Below are 25,848 nucleotides of genomic sequence, written 5' to 3'. Positions count from 1 at the left end.
TAATTCTTGTTACAGCTGCCCATGTCCCATGGAATCCTGCATATCAAAGGCCCATTGCAACTCCAGGTAACAAGTTATAATGTACCGTAGTAAAGTAGTTAAAACGGTTTTAAAATAAGTTGTACAATTCAGAGGCCATAGATGTAGATATACAGTGGGTACAGAAAGTATTCAGACCCCCTTAAATTTGCACTTTGTTACATTGCAGCCATTTGCTAAAATCATTTAAGTGTATTTTTTTTTCATCATTAACGTACACACAGCACCCCATATTTACAGAAAAACACAGAATTTACATTTTTGCACATGTATTAAAAAAAGAAAAACTGAAATATCACATGGTCCAAATTATTCAGACCCTTTGCTCTGTATTTTATAGAAGGACCATTTTGATCTAATAAAGCCAGGAGTCTTTTTGGGAAAGATGCAACAAGTTTTTCACACCTGGATTTGGGGATCCTCTCCAGTTCTGTCAGGTTTAATGGTAAACGTTGGTAGACAGCCATGTTCCGGTCTCTCCAGAGATGCTCAATTAAGTCAGGGCTCTGGCTGGGCCATTCAAGAACAGTCACGGAATTGTTGTGAATCCACTCCTTCGTTATTTTAGCTGTGTGCTTAGGGTCATTATCTTGTTGGAAGGTGAACCTTCGGCCCAGTCTGAGGTCTTGAGCACTCTGGAGAAGGCTCTCGTCCAGGATATCCCGGTACTTGGCCACATTCATCTTTCCCTCGACTGCAACCAGTCATCCTGTCCCTGCAGCTGAAAAACACCCCCACAGACTGATGCTGCCACCACCATGCTTCACTGTTGGGACTGTATTGGACAGGTGATGAGCAGTGCCTGGTTTTCTCCACACATACTGCTTAGAGTTAAGGCCAAAAAGTTCTATCTTGGTCTCATCAGACCAGAGAATCCTTCAAGTGTTATTTAGCAAACTTCATGGGGGCTTTCAAGTGTCTTGCACTGAGGAGGGGCTTCCGTCGGGCCACTCTGCCGTAAAGCCCCTACTGGTGGTGGGCTGCAGTGATGGTGGACTTTCTACAACTTTCTCCCACCTCCCGAATGCATCTCTGGAGCTCAGCCACAGTGATCTTTGGGTTCTTCTTCACCTCTCTCACCAAGGCTCTTCTCCCCTGATAGATCAGTTTGGCTGGACAGCCTACTCTAGGAAGGTTTCTGGTCATCCAAAACATCTTCCATTTAAGGATTATGGATGTCACTGTGCTCTTAGGAACCTTAAGTCTAGCAGAATTTTTTTTGTAACCTCGGCCAGATATGTGCCTTGCTACAATTCTGTCTCTGAGCTCTTCAGGCAGTTCCTTTGACCTCATGATCCTCATTTGCTCTGACATGCACTGTGAGCTGTAAGGTCTTATATAGACAGGTGTGTGGCTTTCCTAATCAAGTCCAATCAGTATAATCAAATGAAGGTGTAGAACCATCTCAAAGATGATCAGAAGAAATGGACAGCACCTGAGTTAAATATATGAGTGTCACAGCAAAGGGTCTGAATACTTAGGACCATGTGATATTTCAGTGTTTCCTTTTTAATAAATATGCAAAAATGTCAATTCTGTGTTTTTCGGTCAATATGGGGTGCTGTGTGTACATGAATGAGGAAAAAAAAAAAATGGCTGCAATATAACAGAGTGAAAAAGTTCTGAATACTTTCCTTACCCACTGTATATGTACCCACTGTATCCTTACCCAATATATATATATATATATATATATATATGTATATATGTGTGTATATAGTCCAAAATTAACACTTGCCAAGCGCAAATTGCAAGTAAAAATTAACTTTGGAAAGTTCCTTGACAGTGTCTGGTAACTTTATTAGGAACTGTAACATAACCCGTGAGATATGGAAGCATATGGGTAGCATTATTCAATTTGGGATGTAATATGCAAAATGACAATGCAATATGTAAAATGGCAATGCATTTCTGTATTTACATTTACATTTTCCAATACATTTGTGCAACGTTTGGTGCAAAATGAAAATGAAAATTAAATTTCATAATTTTCATTTGCCATTTACTACACCAGTTTTAAAATGTAAAATGAATATTAATTTTAACGCTTTATAAGTTGCAAAATTAAAATGAAAATGTATTACAGAAATGATTAGATATGTCTAACATGTTAAAGCAAAAACTGTGGCAAAATGATCATTTAAATGCTATTTTTCTTAATTGCATTAACACTCACAGTCAAGACACTTACGATTGCATTTTCATTCGGTGTCCCGCAATGAATGTAGCAAAATTCAATGTGCACATTGAAAATGCATTCCGAGCCGATCACGTGTCCCCGCCCTCGCGCCACGTCAATCATTGTGTGAACAAGGCGGGGCTTACAGAAGGTCAGAGACTCAAGTCTCAAGAAGAGGATTCAATCAAGTGAGACAACATGGACAAGACAGTTGGTCCGTGTATGTTTTGATCATTTCGGTTTATGGCTTCAATATTTCATTCGGATTTGTGGGCGGAGCTTAAACGCTGCTTTCATCTGATTGGTCGAATCGGATCGGTTTTCATCTGACAGCCTTCAGCTCGGTCTTCTCATTCTTTCAGGCAGAATAAGAGTCAGTGCGAGTGAAGCACTGAAATGTCTGAAACTACGCTCACTGTTAATTAGCATAATATTTGAATCAGATGTAGCTGGGCAAATTCGTGCTGCTGAGACCTGCAAATTATTTCTAGGTTGTAGTATTGTATGAATATTGTCCCACTGATAAATACAGTGCAAATAGTTCTGTCCCTTTGGATAACAGTGAAGTGGAAATTAAAATCAATAATAGACTGAACAGTTCCATGTCTGTAAAATTTACCACTCTCATCTTTTAAGTCATAAGGCACTAGGTATGTGTGTGTGACATTAATAAATAATTGTAAAAATGAATATAGTTACATTTCTAAATAAAAATAGTAAAATTAGCTCCATGCTGCTCAGTGCTCCTGTAGCCTACCCCAGAGCGCCCTCTCGCGGCTGTAGACGGTAATGTTTTCTCTTGGTCTTGAATAAATGTGACATATAGTCCAGTGCGACTTATATGTGTTTTTTTTCCTCGTCATGACGTATTTTTGGACTGATGCAACTTATACCGAAAAATACAGTTAACATTATTATTATTATTTATAATGAGAGTAATTGACACAGACTAGAACTTTAATGTTTCACCCAATTCAGCTCATATCTTTAGACTCGTCCGACTCGTGTTGCTTGTATAACTGGCCAGACTTTCCTTCCCAAAAAATCCTATTTAATTTTATTTAATAAATGTAACTATATTTATTTCCACTTTACTGTTATCCAAAGAGACAGAACTATTTGCACTGTTTTTTTTATCAGTGGGACAATATTCATACAATGCTACAACCTAGAAATAATTTGCAGGTCTCAGCAGCACGAATTATGTGCCCAGCTACATCTGATTCAAATATTATGCTAATTAACAGTGAGTGTAGTTTCAGACATTTCAGCTGAAGGCTGTCAGATGAAAACCGATCCGATTCGACCAATCAGATGAAAGCAGCGTTTAAGCTCCGCCCACAAATCCGAATGAAATATTGAAGCCATAAACCGAAATGATCAAAACATACACGGACCAACTGTCTTGTCCATGTTGTCTCACTTGATTGAATCCTCTTCTTGAGACTTGAGTCTCTGACCTTCTGTAAGCCCCGCCTTGTTCACACAATGATTGACGTGGCGCGAGGGCGGGGACACGTGATCGGCTCGGAATGCATTTTCAATGTGCACATTGAATTTTGCTACATTCATTGCGGGACACCGAATGAAAATGCAATCGTAAGTGTCTTGACTGTGAGTGTTAATGCAATTAAGAAAAATAGCATTTAAATGATCATTTTGCCACAGTTTTTGCTTTAACATGTTAGACATATCTAATCATTTCTGTAATACATTTTCATTTTAATTTTGCAACTTATAAAGCGTTAAAATTAATATTCATTTTACATTTTAAAACTGGTGTAGTAAATGGCAAATGAAAATTATGAAATTTAATTTTCATTTTCATTTTGCACCAAACGTTGCACAGATGTATTGGAAAATGTAAATGTAAATACAGAAATGCATTGCCATTTTACATATTGCATTGTCATTTTGCATATTACATCCCAAATTGAATAATGCTACCCATATGCTTCCATAGTGAGAAAGTGTTACTGTGAGAATGATAGTCTGACCTTCACTGATGAAAGTGATGAGCATGAATCATATAAAAGACATACTGTCACGAAAACTTTTGTCTCAACGTGGGTGTCTTGTAATGTCTTCATCTCAATGGAAATTTAATTAAGGATGCCTATTTTCTTTTCTCCAGAACATCAATTTAGAGACTACAAAATGAAAGAATGAGAAACAATAATTACATTATCATCATGTTCTTGAAAAAAGGTGCTGTTAGAGAAGTCTTGCTGATCACTGCCAAAAATCCTTTTCTAAACCAGGATCTTTGTGTATTGTTTTCATAATTCAGTCATAAACTTTTAGTTTATTGTATTTGACTTCAGCTTTAGACAATGAATTTGTCAATTAAGTAATAGAAACAAGTCAAAGGCTATATATATATATATATATATATATATATATATATATATATATATATATATATATATATATATATATAGAATGTAATAGAAATATATTATATGAAAAACATACAGAACTTACGTTACATGCAAACTAACTGAAGTAAAATAAGTTTAAATTGAAGAACTAAATATAAACTGAAATAAAATAAAGCTACATATTCAGACAATATTGCCAAACCCAAACTAAAATTTAAAATATAAAAATAAAAGCTAATTTAAAATATAAATAGTTATATATAAATAACACTAAAATAACACTTGAAATAAGTAATTAAGATAAAAAATACTACTTAGGAAAATTATGGTTTTCTGTTGTGCTGTTTTGGAGATTTATATTATATATATATATATATATATATATATATATATATAAATACATACATGGCCAATGAAGATATTCACTCGCCACTGGCAGGTGTGGCAATGTTAATTTTGGACTGTGTGTGTAATGATCAAGCATGTGATGTTGATACGTGTCTCTTCTTCACAATAGTGTCACAGCAGAACTCCTTGACAGACCCATTTTCTTTCTCTGCTGGCCTCACACGGCAGATGTTCTCAGGGGACTTCGGTATCATTCGCTTTGATCGGGTGCTCGTCAATGACGGAGGACACTATAACCCTCAAACAGGTAAACTGAAACTCTGTTTAATAGCCGTCTGTAAGATAACCAATTTAATAAGCCGTGTGTCCTATTTGTCCATTGATATTGCTCCTCCCTCTCTGTAGGGATCTTTACGGTGCCCGCTGAAGGCCGTTATCTGGTGAGCTCTGTTCTAACAGCTCCGCGGGGTGAGCACGCAGAAGCTGTGCTCTCAGTGTCCAATCGCAGCGTGCAGAAGTTGGACACAGCGGGTTACTGGAGTGGCCACCCACAGCTGACCCGGGATCAGTGCATGTGTGGGGGGTCTGCGTCCTTTAGCCTCATCCTCCCACTCCGGCAAGGTGACACCGTGGCCTTGGTGCGCACTGCTGGGAAACTGGCGATGTCTGATTCTAGAGAGATCCTCTCCACCTTCAGTGCTATATTCCTATACTCTCCTCAAGCCAAGAGATAACCCCGTCACTGAAAGGGATGCTAACGTGACTTTTAACGCAAGTCTAACTATTCACAATGCTGCATCATTTGGAAAGGTGCAGTCACATTTGCAACATTTCTGCAAAAACAGAGGCATGTTGGCATGACCAGCTCGAATCCATTGCAAAATCATTATGGGAAAACCTTCCCAACCATGTGGATTCCCATTGAAATCACTGGATTTGGTTTTAGATCATTTGCAGAACAGAAAATGTGACTGCACCTTGAGACTTGTGGATATGCAATAGTTTGGCTTTGGTTATTTATCAGACACAATACTGAGTTACTCGATTTTTAAAGGTGGCAATTGGAATGTGTTTGAGGTGGTAAAATAATCACAAATGCACTCTCACAATCACGAAGAAGAAGAGCATACCATTAGATTTTAGTAGTATATGTGCAACAATTTATTTAGTTTTTTTTTATTATTATTGTGATCTTAAAGTATCTATAAAATGTAAAAGGTTTATATATTTTTTTGCAACGTTAAATTAACAAATGCATATTTTTTAATCTTTAAAAACTGGTTCAACAGTTCAGTTTGAATATCACTTTTACAAACAATATTTTGTATCTATAAAAAATATAAATGAACTACCATGATATAAGGGCTTGTGCACATTATTTTCAGGGTAATGGATAAATGTTTCCCCACAAATCATGATCAAAATATGCACATCTGCGGTGTAAAATTGATTTAGCGCATTTAGTTTTAAATGCACTTTGGGTGAGACAATAAAGATAGATACTGTAAAATACACATTTGGGCTTGTAAATTAAACCCGAGCTGTCATCTTCTGCAGTAAGCCTACATTATTCACATTTAAATAATACATTTAAAATGAGTAAAAACAATAAAACTGATTTTCCCCACAAACTGGGTTTTTGTGCCACATATTAAACCTACACTAAACACACTCTAAAGACTTAAGCAAAGCAATTTAATTTACATTCATTATGACATCAACAACTTCTCGGTGCTATAAACAGTCCACACAGCTGTATTAAATACATCTTTAATAGATCCATAAACATTGTCCAAACCATAGTTTTTTTTATTTTTGTATCTATAGTACAATTATGCATTTAAAGGCATTTATGCTGATCAAACGCAAACCTATAAAGCAAAACTGAGAAATACACCGACCCACTTGAGTACAACTACAAATAAAAGCAAGTAAAACAAAAGGTATCAAAGATCAAGAGGAATGACAGAACACATTCAGAACTTACAACAGCAGTTTCAAAAAAAAGAAAAGAATAGAGCCTTTTTTTGTTAAATGTTTTTTTTTTTTTTACCATTAATGTTGGTTTCATACAAGACGAGTGTGTTCATCCCACACAAGAGGTATTACTTTCATAGAAAGAATGGGATTCCTTTGTTAACAATTAACAGATTTCACTTCCAAACATCATAACTGCAGACACAAAGTGCAACACGCATATATTAAATCACAACAGTCAGCTGAACCATGAAATGCCCCAATTTTTCCCTAAACAATGATCTGACTTCAAGAAATGATTTGTGCTCTAATTCTGTACACTATTTTAACATCCAGCACACAGTGCTCGGAAACTTACCCTTACGAGATTTGAAAGCAACTTGAACAAAACTCAAAGGTTAGGAGCCAAGACCAAAGTGACCACGTTACTTCAGTCGAGTCTTTCTCATCCTTCACTTGCACATCAGCTTCAATATTTTCATTAAAAAAAAAAAAAAAATCAGCTTCCTGTTCAAGATCATCCACTAATAGTGAAAACCTGCAAAGTTGAGATTCGATTCAAACTGTCTAAACCAACAGAAAGCATCAATGCATGTGTAAAACATAAATGGTCCTATTTATATTTCACACTAAGCATGCAAAGGCCTAACAAAACGTTAAAGATAATTTCATACTCTCCCACAGGCCACAGCCTACTTAAAGGTATAACATGCCTTCATTTTATACTATACTCTTATTAACTTAATACAGATCTCCTGCCGAGGTTTACATCTAAAAGCGCTTAAATCCTCGCATTGTGCACAAAAGGCTGCTGAAAAGCTTCAAATGTTATTGCATTTCTGTCGTGAGTTAAGTGCAAGACGATCTGAGAGTTTTCCTTTCTAGACTGCAGCTGAAAAAGTGCGATCGGTAAGGCGTTCTGCAGCAACCAGACGATGAAAATGTCAACAGTTGGGAAACAACAAGAAAGCCCAATTACTATGAACTTCTTTGTTGTACTTTTCATACGAATCCAGTCGACTGTACGAGGCAGTGCGCGTTAAATCTGCTGAACTGTAAATTATGAGCCGTGTCCTCACGTGGCACAGCTCATTCTGTGCATACTTTCCAGTATCTACACGATTCAGCTCATTTCGCACCATCTGGCAATGCATATTCAAACTGTCATGCCGTCACCACATCTTAGAGGCAGTGCATGTTAATTAGTTCATTCTAACTAATGCCTCTGTATATAAATAATCTATGCTCTAAAAATGCAAATGAGTGGTTGTAAAGAATCTCTTCTTTGTTAATTACTTCGATTATGAGCACATCTGTATGCCACCTTTAACCTTACACACATCCAAACAAACAGCTGTGCATTTATTCTGCTGACCAAGAGGCCATTGGTCGACTAACTAATACTGTAAACTATATATTAGCCCAATAGCAATAAATTCCTTCAGAGCTGAAGCAGCTAATCAAAATGATACAGGTTAGAAATATCGTTACAGAGCAGCACCAGGTGTTTCAGTTTGTGGGAGTTCTACCTACATCCCATTAATGTGGCGCTGGGGTGTGTTTTGGCGTTTTCTCTCAAACTGGTTCAGCTAAGGTTTGTGCAGGTTCATAGTTCCTAGGTGGGACAGGATGGACACTTTACTTGTCTTTAAGCGGAGATGTGAGATGTGGAAGGGTCCCGGCTAAGTGGTTCTGATCGCAGCGATGAGCTTGAATGTGTAATAGACGGCCCTTCTGGGATGATCTATAAAAGCAGGTCCTCCGCACCGATTTCAAGGATCGGCTGACGCCAGAAACAAAATGTACTGAACTCTGGGAAGCTGAAAGCTGAACTCTGTTCTTTACTCAGCAAGGGAAAGACGTGATCCACCAGCTCACTCAATCTACTGTACCTACACACAAACAGAGGAAGAGCATAAGACAGCTAATCGAAAACACACAAAAGGCGTCCTTCAATTCGCAAGACCACCTTGAACAAAGTTCAAGAATCAGCTCTCCACCTTTGAAACGGCATAATCTTTGAGAGCTGAAGTCGACTTTAGAGATACTTTTATGTATAGCTGCAGATCAATGTGCCCACTTACGAGGACTTGTTGCCCTTGGTTTGCTCCTGTATGAGCTCTCCTTTGGGGTTAACCGTAAAGATTCTGCAGAGTGGCACTCCAACCTCCTTGTAGGCAAAGGCATCCTAGAAGATACAATAAGAAGATCAGGGTTCAAGCGTCAACTTAGGACACCCTCTGCTGTTTTTTCCACCCAGTCCACAAACAAAAACATCATTCCATGTTAGTTTCTGACATTAGCAACGGTTTGTTGATGAAATGGAGGCATTTGTGCCTGTATAAACATTCAGTGTCTTACTCCACCCAAACAATATAATTTATTCAGCTGGAAATGATCAGCAGGCTGGTTCGTAGCAGCTGGTCCTGCAGTCCGAGGCTGCGTGTAGCCTGAGGGGACAGCGCTTTAAAGTTCTAAGCCTCAAGTATGAATCTTCATGCTGAGCTTTGACTCTGCTGCTGAGGTCAGTGTGTGAAAAGAAATTAATAGAAGTTAACTGCATTCCAACTCACATTTGTTCGGTTTCCAAATGCGGCATAAAAGGGATGTTTGTTGGGCAGGAAAAGGTTCTTGATGTCAGTAAGACATTCGATTTTGAAGATTTCTGGCTTCTTTTCAATCACCTCCCTTTCAGACAAAGAAAACATTTTGAGTAAGTAAAATATGAGTAAGTATATGTATTCTGCTTTAATGGGATTTATTCATAAATTAAAAACGCGCACACGCACACACGCACTTCTCAATATCTTCTTTTGTATTATACAGAAGAAAGAAGTACAGCATGAAATGATATAAGGATAAATAATAATGGTGACAGAATAATTATTTGGAAGAACTACCCCTTAAAAACAGTGACGTTTTTATAATACCTGTGAAATGCAGAGAAGAGGCTACTGGGAGAGAGCATGAGTGGTCCACGGGGCAGGATAATGCCTCCGTCATTTACCCATTGCAGATATCCTCGCGTCATATCTGCCATGCCAATTGCCCTTGCTGAGCAGTACAGGAATTTATATCCATTTCTGGGAAAAAAAAAAAAAAAATGCCCATTTTACCAAAACTCTGTTTAAAGGCTGCTTGTTTCCTTTTAGTGAAGAAAACATGTCTTCAAGGAGGTTGAAGATTAAGAATGCAAACTCACTCAGCCACAGAGTGGTAGAGTTTAGCAATGCCCCGATGCGTCCAGTCCTTCCCAAACTGAGGCAAAATCTGCCCGAACACATCTGATCTGAAAGCACATAAACATACGGGTGAGCATGGCACGTACTAGAAAAACGAAGGATGCAAAATCCTCTAGTGCATATTTGTTCTACTTGGAAGGAAGTCCAAGACTCATTCAACTGGGTTCCTAAATATAGCTTCTGACATTCTTTTTATTCTTAGAACTAATAGACTTGTGAAGGAGAGATTTTTTTTTCTCAGCTTGGGCAAAACTCTGTGTCGTCTACTAATGAGGATCCTCTCCCTGCTTTAGAGTTTTATCTCCGGCTCTTTCTAAGTGGCATTATGAGAGAGCAAGATTTAAATTGGCTCATTATGGTGACATCCTCCTCCTAGTCCAACCTTGGTCTAGGCGCACCCCACAGTCAGCCGCCCTGCTTCACAGCCTCAGAGAGATGTGTCAGGCAAGCGGGTCAGAGAAATAATAAGCGGCAGTCAATCTGCCCATTTGATGTTTGCCACCCACCAGCCACTGAGGGCACGAGTCTGGAGGCGGAGAGCATTCGTTTGCATAGGCACGTTGATATTGCAGCTGGCTTTGCAGTAATTAAAAACCAAAGACGGTGGAACAGTATCGCGCTAATATTAGCTGAGCTGAGCTGTGAACTCCATCAAACAGCCAGTGAAACTCGTGGAGATATTGTCCGTTAAATGGTGCATTGTCTGTCACTGACAGCGTTAGTGAAGAGGGCTGTGATGCGAGATCATTATTAGTGGTTCATTATTTGCCACATACTCCGAGTGCTTGTTTTGATGAAGCAGACTCTGTCTTGATGTATAAACCTCTTTCTGTTTTGGCAGTAAAAAACCTGGCAGTGAGTGAGTCCTTCTGCAGTAACTAATGGAAATGTTTATGCACACCTAAGCCTTTCCTCCCTCTTTCATGACTCCAGTAAACTATAAAAATGAAGAACAAAGGTGGATTTTGCACAAAAACAACCCAGCACATGACTTTCATTAAAGGAAACACGTGCTGTGTGTCAGAGAAATACATACTTGGTGATGGTTCCATCGATGTCCGAGATGACGACTTTATCGTCCCAGTTCCAAAGGTAGATGGTGCCTTCACAGCGGCACGTGCCCTGGTACTGCGTTGTGATGCTGAAGGTTACATCATTGGGTCCTTCCTTTAGTTTCAAACTAGCCTGTAAGTCAATACAACCTTATCAATGCATCGCTTGACCACTAAATAACATTAATCTTACCTGACTATTATATAAACATCAGATTTTTCTTTTTTGAAAATTAGTTTTTTTTTTTTTAAACATTCTGTGTGACCATCCCCTCACAGCTGTCACTCAGAAGTAAAAAAAATAAAAATAAACATATTGTACAGATGAATGAAGGTGGATAAATACAATATGGTGCATCTTTTAAAGGTAATTTCACTTGATTGACATCATTTTGATGTGTGAATAGTATCTTACTATTAAAAAGACAGCATTTGTGCATTTACCAGAAACGTAATTATGCTAATTTTACACTAACTCACCAGGTTTACTGTGTAAAAGGGGATAATATCTGTAAAGTTAACTAATATTAACTAATTAATCTGTAATCCTTTGACTACACACTTGACTGCTGAATGCTGCAACATAAATAAAAAACCCTGACCTTTGATAATTAATTGATTAATGAGATTCAAATCTTAATTAATGCAATGCAATGAGTTAATCTACACCATCATCTTCATTCATTTATAAATTCATGAATTTATTAAAAGACGTAAGCTTTCTTTAATGGAAGATTTTCTGTTGCACCAACTGCATCTATAGTTGCCAATAGGGGGCAGTCTAGTGCAAATCAACTGCAATACACTACCCTTGCAGAATGAGTCACAGAGCTTTTACATAATTTCCAGGAGGAAGCTTGAGGGATAGCTTTAAACAACTGACTTTTCCAGAGCTGTTGCACTATGGGCAACAGAGCTCTGGATCTTGCAGTCAAAAAAATCACAAGAGCAAGTGTTGTAGCTGCTTATGTAAATAATAGTCGCTGTGTGGTTTGACAGGATTAATCTGTCTCCTGACAAAAGCGTAGACTTACAATCTGGTCGGAGGAGAGGCGCAGGGACTTGCGGTAAGCGTGAGTAGATGTGTGGCTGTGAGACTCGGACTGGACCTTGCGCTCCATTGATGATGCGGCAGCGCTCACCTCCTTCCCCTCCTCATCGCTGGAGGAGTCCCTGGTGTCTGCTCTGCACTCAGAGCAAAAAGGGAATCAGTGAACTAAATTTGCAACCACATCCACATTCCCAATTTAGACTACAACAGCACCACAGAGAATGAGACAAAACCGAAAGTAGGCTGGACCATCCTGATTAACTTCTTCTGCATCAACAGGGGAAAAACACTGTAGTCAGTGATCAGAGGAAGGGTCAAAGGTAAAACTGATACTTTTATCTCTTACTCATTTTTTACAACCAAGCCAGCTGACGTAGCTAGTTCAATGCTCTTATCTATAACATTTGGTTGCATTTTATTAGTTTCATTCAAGAATAACAACCAGCCTGATTATAATCTCCACATCTTCTATAAATGACAGGCAGGAAATGATGCTGCGTCTGTCAGGGCTTCTGACTCACTTGCGGGCATGACTTTCCATTGACAAAGAGGAGCTGCCTTCCTCCATTTGGGACTGCTTTATCTCCAGCTTTCCAGTGCTTTCTGACTGCATAACAAAACAAAAGAACATTAGTACATCAGATCACTGTATCTATAAATTGCTAAAACTGATTTGTGTAAACACGTCATCGTTTAATTTGGTTGTTGTGACTGGCTACATGATCCTATCATCCTCACACGCTGTCAGGCTTTTACTGAAAAGTCTGATGAGCTGCCTGGCCTATTTCTAGGCTGTAAAATTCCACACCGCAGAATGGTGCTAATTACAGATATGCCAGATGAGGGCAGCGAAGGAGCCTGATGTATGGTTTCTGAATGACGGCAGAAGCTCTAGAGGCAAGAACGAACTTCAGAGACAGCGTGTTTTATCTTCTTTAAAACAAAGACTTGCCTCATCCTTTTGTTCAGGCAATTACGTGAATGTTGATGCTTGTGTAATCAAAGATCTGCCCACAGAAGTCTAAAGAGAAGTACTGGAATGCAGTGGGATTAAAAGACCAATAACCGCTTAAAGGGTTAGTTCACCCAAAAATGATAACTAGCCTGATTTACTTACCCTTGAGCCATCCTAGCCTAGGTATTTATGACTTTCTTCTTTCAGACGAATCCAATCAGAGTTATATTAAAAACTTTCCTGGCTATTCAAAGCGTTATTATTGTAGTGGGTGGGTGTTTCTCTTTAACAGTCTTAAACACGTTAAATAAAGTGCACGTATCAATAATAAAACGTTCCTCACACGGCTCCGGGGCATGACTAAAGGCCTCCTGTAGCGATTCTGTGGATTTTAGTAAGAAAAATATCCATATTTCAAACATAATAAACACTTTTCTCTCACTTCTGCTGACTGTCGTAAGCGGAAGCTCTTTCGGCGGAAGATGTAGGACGCATGTGTCGCGCGTGCGCCTCTGAGATATAAAAGTCTCACAAATTTTTTATAGGAGCAAAAGAAGCCAAGTTTCCTTACTTGGTGATAGAAAAGTGTTTATCACTTTTCAAATAACAATGCAAACAAAAATGCATTCATTCGCTACAGGTCTTAATTCACCCCCTAGAGCCATGTGAGGCACATTTTATTATGGATGTGTGCACTTTATTTAAAGTGTTTTGCACAGTTGAAAAGAAACACCTGCCCACTGCAATGACAGAGCTTAGAAGTGCCAGGACAATTATTAATATAACTCCGATTGGATTTGTCTGAAAGAATAAAGAAATATACACCTAGGATGGCTTGAAGGAGAGTAAAAACAGGCTAATTTTCATTTTGGGGTGAACTAACCCTTTAAAGGTATTCCAGCTCAATAAAAGACCTTTATGTTAAAAAAAAAACACAAATACTGGAGAAAATAAATAAATAAATAAATTATAGCCTGAAATGCACTTCAAGTCTGTGCTAAATGCATAAGTGTAAATGCTATACAGATCTGAGGCTCACACAGCTCTGGTCTTACCTGTTTAATAGTGCTATCTGCTCTCTTTCTCCAGAACCACCAGCGCCCTGATTTCTTCGGCATCCTCTCTTTCACCCAAGCTTCCTCTGTAGCCTAAACAGAACACTGACATAAGCCATTTGACCTACTAGTACACCACAGCACTGCAAAACAAACTTTAAAAGGACTTAAAAACAGCAAGTAAAAACATCCTATTAGGTAGAACTAAATACCTTGGGTAAATTCTTCTGAAATGCTTGCAAACTTAGGATCAAAGGGGCAGCCAATGTCCAATTGTAATATCTAAACAGAAAAAAGTCATTTATTTTCGAATGTAAGCATTTCGTCAACTTTATACAATTACATTCAGAATATATTGGTTTCATTTAAATTCAAACCCACCTGTTTCCTATTTTAACAACTAAATTCGGATTGTCTATGATAGCTGGATTTTCTGCAAATTCATGATACGTGATGATATGCTCCATAAATTTTTCTAGGAAAAAGCAGAAAGATAACTAAAAATCACTTGTATTATTCTCAATAATAAATCTCTTCAAATAAAAGCATGAATCTATAAATGTATAAATGTAAATCTATAAAACAACAGACAGAATGAATCAGTCTCGTTTCCACATCTACAGCTGTAATTCCCACATCATAATAAAGGAATGCACAAACCAGAAAGATTCAAATACCTTTGGGAATCTCTCCGTTCTCACTGAGTCCTCCACACAGAGACAGAGTGACGTCAGGGAGATCACTGGCAGAGTCAGACAGGCACTCAGTGCCACTGTCGGCCGCAGCACTGCCCACAGACTGTGGGGACTGAGAGCCTGAGCGCATCTCAGAATCCATCCAGTGCTTGGAGCCACCGTCAGAATCACTGCAAATACACATAACACATCAAAGGCACCTGACACCTGATAAACTTGTTATAAAACTGCTTTTTTACCAAGCGCCTTAATCTAATCTTAACAGCAATATAGGTCAGATGTGCATTTCTCTTTCTACCTCTTAGGAAAGTAGCGAGCAGCAACATCAGGCTCCAGCACATTCAGGTCATCCAGGTAGATGTCCTCTGGGCCCTGGTGCTGACTCCTTTTTGGGACACCTAAACAAATTTACAGTCAGGAAACAGGAATCATACCAGAACAGCAAGCTCTAAAGTTCTACAACAAGCTCTCTGCACAAAAGTGCTTTACCTCGACAGCACTAAATTAGATTGATTTAGGTGCATGATTTTTATTTCTAGAACACACTGATATAATCTTGTTAACATTGAATCAACCACAATTGTATTTCAACTTTATCTACTCCCACACTTCCACTATCAAATACAGATAACTGGCACTGACAAGCCAATCCATCAAACCAACTACAGACAGAAGTTCCTAGAATGAGGTGCTTAACGGGCCCACCTTTCTTTTTGGATGGCGAGTCAGTCTTGGGGCTAACATCTCCTAAGTCCCCACCCGTATGAGCAGCAGAGGCAGCAGCTGGAGCAGCAGGAAGGCTGTCTGAAGGAGTGGAGGTCAACACTCCACTAGGCACTGTCTCCAACTCGGATTCAGTGGGGGTTTTGGGGGTCACAGGGGTGCGGGGTTCAGGCTTGACTATGGTACAGCCAGGAGTCCCTGAGGCTGGTTCTCTTTCATCAGTCTGCATGGCCTCTGAGCTCAGGATGACTCTAAAGTGAGTGTTCTCTGAAGGCGTTATGGTTACGGTCTTCGGCAGCTCCACCTTTTCCTTCTTTGAAACCTGGGAATTACATTTTTAATGAGTGGCGATGAGCTGAAATTTAATCAGACCTGTTAACTCAGTCATAGCATAAAACGGGTAATATTTTTTGGATTCTATATTCACTCATTACTAGGCCCAGGCAGACCTTACAGGTTTTAAAAAGATTTTCTGTGCTGATTTTGAAGAAAACTGCAGAATGGATTTAAATAAACATTATAAATATGATGAAAGTCTTTCAAACTATTTCTGAAACTTTGTATTACTAGTATTTCTTGTGTTTATTGCCTCTTCATGATCTCATTTGTAAGTCACCTTCAACAAAAGTTTCTGCTAAATGAACAGATGATGTTATCATGAAGGATGATCATTCAGGATTTCCTTAATGTGAATGAAATAAATACAAATTTAAAAGAAAAAAAAGTTTCTGTGTAATTTACCCTAGTAGATTCTGGAAACTCTCCCCATGTCCACTGCATGTGTGACTCCATTTTGAGCAGGCTCTCTGAAGGCCGAACGACCAGTTCAGAGTCACTCTTGGGAGAAAAGGCCTCTGACATGGCATGACTGCTCAAAACACAACAAACAAACAAACAAACAAACAGCAACTCATCAACTGAGACAAAACTGAATGTGAAAATGAACTTAGAGTCTTCAATTCATAAAACATGTTTTTGGAAGTAGTCCAATATGATAAGGATCAAAAAAATATCTTAAAGTGCATATGAGAGAGATAATACGCATATACAAACCTATCTGTTGGAGACCAATCTCCGTCAGAATAAGGGTAGCGGTCCAAAGAATGACGAACTGTTGGTAACTTGGGTTCAACTTCTCTAACTGTACTAATTAAAGATGTTCTGAAAGACAGATTTTCGTTTAAATCAAATGTCCTCTCCATCAGATAAAAGTATATGTGATGTGCATGCATCAGTTGGTACCTGGTGCTGGAGGCAGGGTCCTCATCAGAACTCAGGTCCATCTCAAATATATCATCTGTTGAAGGGGTCGAGCTCATGACGGCAGGAGGGGTCAGCTCCTCTCGACGTGGGTCACCTTTATGCTTCTTTCTCCGTTTCTTCTTCTTCTTGGCTGCCCCAGTGCTGGCTACAGGGGGATCAGGAGGGTCCTCGGGGTCCAGTGGATCATCATCCAGGTTCTGACTTGACCTGTGATCACCTCCGATCCAAAATAGGTGACTCTCAGTGGGGATGGGGGAGGTAGCCAGGTGAGCTGGTATAACCTCCTACAAAAAAGAAATATTTTGCAATGCTAACGTTTTTCAAACAAAATGCCATTTTCATAATGGAATATTAAGACTTTTGATGCAGTCAGTCACGTGAGTGACAATACCTGTGAACCTGAGGACACTTACGTTCTGCTCCTCTGTTTCCTGCACAAAGAAGGCTTCTCCATTATCTCCCAGTTTCATATGGAGATCCACAGGCTCCCCGTTGATCTCGATGTCAATCTGAAGGAGTTGCAGAGGATTCATGTAAAACACAACCTTAATTTAGAAGCCATCAACAGATGTAGCTTCAAACTTTCAATAAAGTTACACACCATAACTTATCGTGTGATCTGTGCTTTCATAATTATCCAACACCACAATTTTAAATCAAATGTCTGACCTTTGCAATGTCCCTTTTTATTTTATTAAAAACATCTATGTTCGGTATACGTGTTAGATGACCTTAAAAAGCCAATATCTGTTGACATTTACCCTGCGATTCCCTTCTGAACTCATGACTTTTCACCCTGCACATCCAAATTGAGACAAACAGCAGGTTTACTCTCCTGTCCACCAGTGCAGCTTTAATCATTTGTTCACAGGAGACACAATACCTGTTGAGGGGGATCTAGCCACCAAAACATAATTAGCAAATTTGTGCTGCTCTGAAAGCACTGAAGCCAGCTGAGCTGCAAAGAAGATCGCATCACACACCTGATACCACGACCCGACACAGCAGCAGTCTGATACTGAGCTGTTTGAGTCTCAGATGACATCCACAGAAACATTACCCTTCAGTTAGACCTCCACGGAAATACAGATTTATTTCCCAGTGTTTGTGTTTTTTTTGTTTTCTTACAACGGTTTCTTTGGAGCGCTCTTTTACCAACTAATTTTGTCTATCCAGGGGCCTCTGAGCCTCAGGTTCAGGGTTGCTGGGTGATTTGTGTGTGCAGAGTAACGGGACAGAATTTTAATGTCGGTATAAATCATGACCCTGAGTAAATCTCGAACTGAGAGCTCACTTGCATGCATGTTCGTGGACAAAAAGATCTGGATTTAATTGCACAGCATAGCTACAAGAGAGGGATGGATGTTGTTCGGACTCTTAATGACTGTTTTTTATCAGCAATCTAATTTGCTTTCTTTAACAATCCAGATCTATTTCATAATTGTGGTAAGAAAGCGAGGTCAGCTGTCTCTAATCTGCACTGTGGGCGAACGCGTTACACCACACTCTCTTGACAGAAACTCACGTGAAACACTGGGATTAAAGATGGCTACACTAAGCTTGAAACACTTTTCAAAGGTTGCTGAAGCGAATCTACTGCCATCTCCCAATCGCAGCGGCAACCTTGACAAAACTCTCACTCCTCTGCCTCCATTTCCTATCTCTTTTTAGTCAGAGAAACCTGTTGCCATAGCGACCACTTCTTTCTAAACCTCTTCACACATCCTGTAGATAGTGAGAACTGCTCCATCCCCCATCCACTGCTGTTTCTCATGCACACTGGTAAATGTTTTATGCTAAACACTCTAACACATTCTGTCTGTGTACTATAGATGATTGAAAACATCCAAAAGGCTTCAACACGAGCGGAATGCTTTCAGATGTTATTTATGGCCTATAATCTTGTTATTTACTGCTGGAGATAAACACTTAGACTATCACAGAGTTTCAAAAGAAAAAAATCTACAGACCAATTCCTCAACAAATACAACATTTCACTGTTTAAATGAGAAGAATTGAACATACCACTTTCGCACTCACATGGTAATAGGTAAATAATGATTTTCCTGTTTTTCCATTCGAGCATTTATTTAGCCTATTCTGTCAATGCTCTAAGTCTGTTTACATGCAGTACCCTCTGCTGGAATCTTCTGGCACGAACATGCCAGCATAGAAACGTTTATAGAGCTGCTCCAAAGGCACAGGCCTGCATTCGCATTGTTGAGTGTTTTCAAATGAACCACCGCAGACATGCACAGATGAAGGCATATTTGAAGGCACATTTTGTGGATTCAAGCTAAGCTTCTTTGATCGTACTTGTGTTAGCTTTTTCATCCAGTCAATATGGTGCAAGATTAATGCTGCCATAGGCTCCAGACTGAAAAGCAGAAAAGCAAATATTGTCCAAAGCTCAGATCAATTATATTGAAAGTGACCTTTCTGTGGATTTTTCTTTATTTTGTGTTTTAGAAAGTTTTCAGAAACTCAGTTGCTTGAGAAAAATCTATATGGCTCGGACTTGTTGATAACGCTCACAATTTATCTTCATGTTTTGATTGAAAATCTTATTTGCACTTCAACACTCACCACTTTCTCTTTAGAGCGCAGCACACCCAGTTTTCCGAAGCGCACATGGAAAGGGGAGCACTGGTAGGTGCCATCCTTCTGCCGGACCACCACTACATCGATGCAGCCTGAAAGCGTGGCCTGGTTGATGCCCTTATACAGCTCCTTCATGGTCACCAGCACCTGACCAGCCAACTGCCCCACGTAATTCATGGTGTCCGCCTAAAAAGAGGAACAGAAAGCAAAACAGACTTAACCTTAAGACATCACACAGCAAAAAAGAACTACTCTTTTCTTTTATCTTTCCCCACTGCATCTGCACATGGCAAATGTGGAATCTCCCCTTAACTCAGTAAAAGTGAAATTCTCTGAAATGAAATGAAAAGTGAAATGAAAAGTTTTCTTTGGCTGCCTGCCTTTTAAAAACCGTTATCACCAGACGGCTTAATGATATTTCACAAGTGGTGGTCTGAATGTGCTCCAACATTATTGTCCAATAGGTGAGCAAAGAGAGCAAATTAATCTCAAACAAGGACACAAGATGAACAAAAGAAATAAAATAAAAATGTATTTATGTTTCATGATATACTTTGAATGTGAAGATCAATGCATATTTCTGTGGAATTGCTGGCATTCTTCTAGTACCTTTTTTTTTAGCAAGTTTGGCAAGTTTAGCAAGTATAAAAGACCACATCAGGATATGGTTGCACAAGCGGCTGCAAATTTAAGAAAACTGACATGTTTATCTATGAAAGCAAATTATTCAAAAAACAAAAAAACATCTGGTCTAAATTTAAGGTTAATGCCTAGGATATGAGACGACACGCTAAATTAATCCCCAGCAGACTTTTGAAGTTCACAGAAAAACTATTTCTGGAATTAATTATTATGCTAATGACAATGAGTAATTCTGATTTAACAACATGGCTCATTTTAGTCTTTATGAGGTCTAACAATGTGAAACTAGGCAAGTTATTTTTAAATATCAGATCAAGGAAACCACAAGAATAAATACTGTCACAGCGGGTATACAATGCCTGGGGGAAAGGCAAATAGCTAAAGCAGAGCATTCTCTCGAACCATAGGGGCAGCCAAAAAGGTCTAGTAAGACTTTGCACCCATTGCTAACCTACTTTTTCTCCCAGGACAAGAGTCACTATTTACATGAACCATTTTCTCTGAACTATTCACAAATGCTTTTTGCTTTTAAAGAGACAAAGAAAAGAGATAAGCAAAAAAGCTGAGCACAGCATAACAATAAATAACACTTGGCCCAACAGGAAGTGCATTTGAAGTATAATATACAACATGCAGCACATTACTGTAAAAAAAAAAATGGCAGCAGAGTATTCTTTATATTCACAACAGTACATTTTGTGTAAAATTGGTCATATGAGGTAAAAAAAGAAATTGAACTAGATATATTTAATTTACACTGATGAAAAAACTTTTGTTCAAACAGTTGGGGTCACCAGCAATTTTTAGGTTTTTGAAAGAAGAATGATAATGAGAACATCATTTCATCAAAACTACAGTAAAACTATTGTCAAATTACAATTTAAAAACAACTGTTTTCTATTTTAATATATTTGAAAACTTTATTTAGAACAGGGGTGTTAATGTCTTTTTTTATCTTATAATTCGGAACAGTAGTATATAATGAGGACTGAACACTTGTTGCAAAGTGATTGCACAATAAACTACAGTATTATTATGAAAATAGTGTGATTCTGCAAAACAGAACAATTGACCTCAGTCTCACATAAACTATTTGTAGCGCAATTTATAGAGGACACTGTGAGCATGGGTCATAGCTGTGATACTCCTATCAGCGATCTCCGCATATCTAAATATTTGATTCTCAGAAAACAGCCTGAACAGAACAACAAACATGACATCCACGGTCAGCCAAAGCTCAGCTTACTGTGAGAAGTTAAGTGCAGAACTTGTGTGAATTACAATTTTGATTTGCTACAAAACAAGCCTCTGAACTGGATACTTCAAATAACTATTAAAAGATCATTATGTAACACCAATCTCTTTTTATAGCCTCTTTCTGAAAAATGTTATTTATTTATTTAAACATAAGCTTCCAATGTGAGCCCATAAGTTTTTGAAGAATGCAACACAAGCAATTCATTCAATCATTTTATTGGCTAAACTGTAACTATTCTAACATCTTCGTTTGTAAAATACACTGGTATGCAATCTTCAGCCAATGGCAATCAGCGTAATGCCAAAAACAAACATAAATCTTAGACTAATATTAATCAGCTGGAAATCAAATCTCCACTCTAAATGTGTTAGCAATATTTGAAATTATTTTCTTCTCCGGTTTTAAATTCACAATGTAAACCGAAATATCTGCAAAATTAGATGAATATATATATATATATATATATATATATATATATATATATTTGTGTGTGTGTGCTGGTCTGTTTTTCATAAATCATTTATCAGCTTTACCTGAAAAAGAAAAACACCACATTTTAAGGCATTTACATGTCCTAACACATTGTCATGTTATTAGATTTTATCAATGCAAGATTGTGCAAGTAAAAACTCAGTGTGTGGGAATTTATGGAGTTAATTGCTAAAGATAATATCACTTAACTAATGCTAAACTGGACTCTTAACTCTACAACTAGACACCAATGAACGGTCTCATTCACATTTCTCACTCACCCAGGACCACGATGCCCTAAGGGATGAGGACTCATCTTGTTCACTGTTGTCCTCTTCAGTGCAGCTGCCAGTGGCTTCTGGTTCTGCCCTAGGACGGAGTCTTTTCATCACTGTTTACCTCTGGACTTTCCTTCCTTAGAAATAATTTCTTTACCCGTGTCATCCTAAACACTGTGTCAGGTGGCCCGCCTATCTGGTCTGACTCGCTGACCTTGTACGGCATAAACATAAACTACTGTAACCTTTCTGACACGGCATACACTTAAAAAACAGAAGCTGCATTTTAGTTTCGTCAAATCACATTATATTATAGAAAACCTAACAGATCAACCAATTGGGTATAAGAACCTACTCTCACTAACCAATGAGGCAAGAGTTAAATGTCAGCACTTCTGAAACAGATGACTTGTTTCCGGCAAGGGGGCCGGTGAGGTTGACCGCTTATAAGGGCCTTGAAAAGGGGGGCTGGAGGAAAACAGTAGTTGAACTTCACTCGTCTGTGCAATCACATGAGGAGACCGTCCTCAAAGACACATTAGAGAAATTTATTTTACATCAATTCAGAGTCTAATTTCATGATACTATTTTCATGTCATTGCAAATTAATTAAATCGGGAGTATTATAAATGTATCCATTTTGCCAAAAAATAGAAATAAATTACATTCAATAAAATGTATATGCACGCTAATCTAAGATGTTCAAAGGTTTGTATGTTCACCAGCTCTGTTTAACTGACAAACAAGACCTAGTGTAGAATCAAATTTGTTTGTGTATGTGTGGTCTCTCCGGGAACGCCTGTAATTACAGAGGGCACGTGTATTTGTCAGGTACATGTTATCAGTACTGCTGTAGATAATGAAAAAATTAGGTGTAGTACAAAAAGTCTGTAATTTGCCATGACAGCAGACCAAGTAGCAAAGGCTATTGACCTTTAATGCTGCATGACTATTGCAGAGTCATAACTAGCTGTGCACAAAAACTCCACTAACAGTAATTGTTAAGCTAGACTGTAATTATGAAGCACAGAGTTCGTCACAATAAACAAGCAAAAACCTGCAAGAACTTAAGGCTACTTGGGTGGGGATATCAAAATGATTAATGGACTGTGTTGCTCACACAAAGTTGCAGGTTAAGTCCTAAAACGTGAGCAATGAAGAAATTAGTCAGTTAAAGGAAAAGCTCAGAAAAAATTGCTTAAACATTCAAGATGTTGAGAGTTTTGGGGAAATTGTGTGTTACAATGTCCAGTCAGAAGTCCAAACAGCTGATAAGAACATCACAATAACTCACTCATAGTTCACACAACTCCAGTTCACCTATTAACATCTTTTGAAGTGAAAAGCTGCATGTTTGTAAGAAACAAATCCATCTTTAATGCGTTTTGAAACTGTTCCTTGTGGCCAAAATACAGGTTGAGAAGGCATAATAATACATTTACTGCGGTGAAAAAGTCCATCTCATTTTGTCTGCTCAAATCAAAATACATATTTGTTTAGAACTGTTTTTGAATGTGAATACAGTGCTTGGCCAGTGCAAATTTCTCTTTTTCAGTAGAGAAAGTAATATTTTAGATAGAGGACTCATATTTTAGCTGAAAGCAGTGGTTTGAAGTAAAAAAAAAAAAAAAAGACATATTAATTGATTTGTTTACTACAAACAAATTTTTTCACTTTACAAAATGTTAATTGATGGACTTGAGTTGTGTGGATTATTTTGATGTTTTATTATCAGTTGTTTGGACTCCCAATCTGACGGCACCCATTCACTGCAGAGGATCCATAGGTGAACAAGTGATGTAATGCTACATTTCCCAAATGTTCAAACAAAAAAACTCCTTTACATCTGGTATGGTCTGTGGGCGAGTAAATGTTCATTTCTGGGTGAAGTATTCCTTTAACAAAACCACAATCTTTTTTCTACAAACACTTTGACCTTGAGCAGCACACTTTAGTCCATTTTACACTGGTGGGACGGTCAAATTATGTAATGAGAGTCATTTTGAATGAAGCATTTACTAAATGGAAGCTAACTCTTATGTTCAACCACCTGCTTTGCTTTACTTTTCTTGTACTTTGCTGTGTCATGAGATGTGAAGCAACATGTCCAGCGTGAAGTCTTTCACTTATATTTTCAGTTCAAGTTCAGTTACAAAGGTCAAACAATCAAGCGGAAATGAGCAGTCTTACGCATTCTCTCTTGCTGTAAACAGTTATAGATTTATATCAATGCCAAAGCATGAAATTAAATTTCAAGATACGCACTTCAACACAATTCAGATACTCAAATCTTCAGACACCCTTGAGGTTTCATTTTCAGTTATTTCATATTGAGTAGTAAACAACATCACAATTGACAATCAGGAGAGACATAAAGCATATACGATAACAGCAGAGCCATGCTAAGATATTTCATACGGTCGTGTTACATAACTCATGCCTGTACATTTTAAAAGTTAAAATGGTGACTTGCATTTATTGACGTAGTTAAAATCAAGAGTGCTTTTGATCACAGTTGAGACGAGTTTTAATACAAGTTTAGGACAAGTTTGAGTACAGCTGTCTTTATCAACACTAATGTTCACTAACACTGTACAGTCCAAGTCTGCTATTGCTTAACAGTTCCCATTGTTTGTAGCAGATATTACAGCAAAATTGTTTATTTGTCAGGAAAGGAAGTGATGACTGTTGTCATTCTTCTTATTAAGGAGTCGAAAATAACTGTATTTGAATAAAATAAAAAGTTCCTTTTCAAACAGCAACCATTCATATAAGTTACTAATGGTCAGTGTGCAAAACTCCTGTTGGCCAGTGCAATGTCATAATGCTGCTGTTTAGTGAAACTGTAGTGTTTTGGATACAACAGCAACTCAACATTCAAAGAAATATTCAGACAAAATGTAGCATTAGCCAGCTATAAATTATTAAAAATATATAAAAATTAAAATAATGACGTTTTTTTTTTTTGGTTTAGACGACATGTTGGGTTGCAGGGAACGTTCCTGTCAGAGCATTACCACTCTGGGTAACGTTAGCTCGACTAGCCAACCAGCTAAACTGACATTTACATCCCTATTCTATCAAATGTATGTTTTTGTCATTAAAATAGGTATTGTATACGTTTATGTGGTACGTTTGGCCAAAATGGTTACTCAGAAATGGTCTCGTGTAATGTTTACCTTTCAGCTGCTGTTGTTGTTGAGAAATTGGACGTTGTGTCGCCGTCTGCTTGTCCGCTGCTCTCGCTCTCTCTCGCCGACGTTATTCATTCATTTCTGAACAAACCCCGCTGACGGCAATGAATGATTACACCTCTCAGCGCAGACCGGAGCCCTCCTGGTCGTCTCGTGTATCATAACAGTGGGCAGTTTTTCGGAGGGTCACTTGTACGGTTCGTCCACCGCGAACCGGTCAAGCAGCGGCTCACACACGCGCGCACAGCGGCGGTTGGCCGTGACGCGACGCGACTGTGAGGCACTTTACCCAGAGGCCTCTCACGTGACCGCCACAGCAGAATTCCCCCGAGCGCAGTTTAGAATTCGCGAGATAACCACCACAACCACTTCCTTTCAGAAGTTTGTTTGTGATTTTGCTCGGGTACTTGTCAGTAAATAACCGGTTTCATTTTCTAATCTTGA

At 38.5% G+C, this 25,848-nt stretch overlaps 2 protein-coding genes across 3 annotated transcripts in view; one reads left to right on the top strand and one right to left on the bottom strand.

Annotated features, from left to right (window-relative positions):
- The window catches only part of LOC127951680 (EMILIN-2), a 17,453-nt gene extending 10,494 nt beyond the window's left edge, over positions 1-6,959 (top strand). The window contains exons 7-9 of the mRNA XM_052549697.1: positions 16-66; positions 5,117-5,254; positions 5,353-6,959. Of these exons, the coding sequence (XP_052405657.1) occupies positions 16-66; positions 5,117-5,254; positions 5,353-5,681 (518 nt within the window). The 3' untranslated portion in view covers positions 5,682-6,959. The remainder of the gene's footprint in view (positions 1-15; positions 67-5,116; positions 5,255-5,352) is intronic.
- Positions 6,702-25,848, bottom strand: LOC127951681 (phosphatidate phosphatase LPIN2). Of its 2 annotated transcripts, none has more exons than XM_052549699.1 (20): positions 25,390-25,848; positions 19,547-19,747; positions 17,374-17,469; positions 16,940-17,244; positions 16,751-16,858; positions 16,439-16,565; positions 15,680-16,019; positions 15,273-15,372; positions 14,957-15,144; positions 14,661-14,754; positions 14,492-14,561; positions 14,280-14,372; positions 12,791-12,876; positions 12,253-12,403; positions 11,203-11,351; positions 10,127-10,213; positions 9,855-10,007; positions 9,498-9,612; positions 9,009-9,112; positions 6,702-8,816 (listed from the first exon to the last, which is right to left on the bottom strand). In XM_052549699.1, exons 2-20 carry the CDS (start codon positions 19,736-19,738, stop codon positions 8,669-8,671), a joined length of 2,706 nt encoding a protein of 901 aa, XP_052405659.1. In that variant the 5' UTR covers positions 19,739-19,747; positions 25,390-25,848; the 3' UTR covers positions 6,702-8,668. The 2 variants fall into 2 exon arrangements, with proteins under 2 accessions (XP_052405659.1, XP_052405658.1); XM_052549698.1 differs by lacking the exon at positions 25,390-25,848 and adding an exon at positions 22,214-22,521.

The sequence above is a fragment of the Carassius gibelio genome, chromosome B2, assembly GCF_023724105.1.
Source record: "Carassius gibelio isolate Cgi1373 ecotype wild population from Czech Republic chromosome B2, carGib1.2-hapl.c, whole genome shotgun sequence".
NCBI lineage: Eukaryota > Metazoa > Chordata > Actinopteri > Cypriniformes > Cyprinidae > Carassius > Carassius gibelio.
The sequence above is the reverse complement of the archived record's forward strand: the minus strand, read 5'-3'. Positions and strand labels throughout refer to the sequence as shown.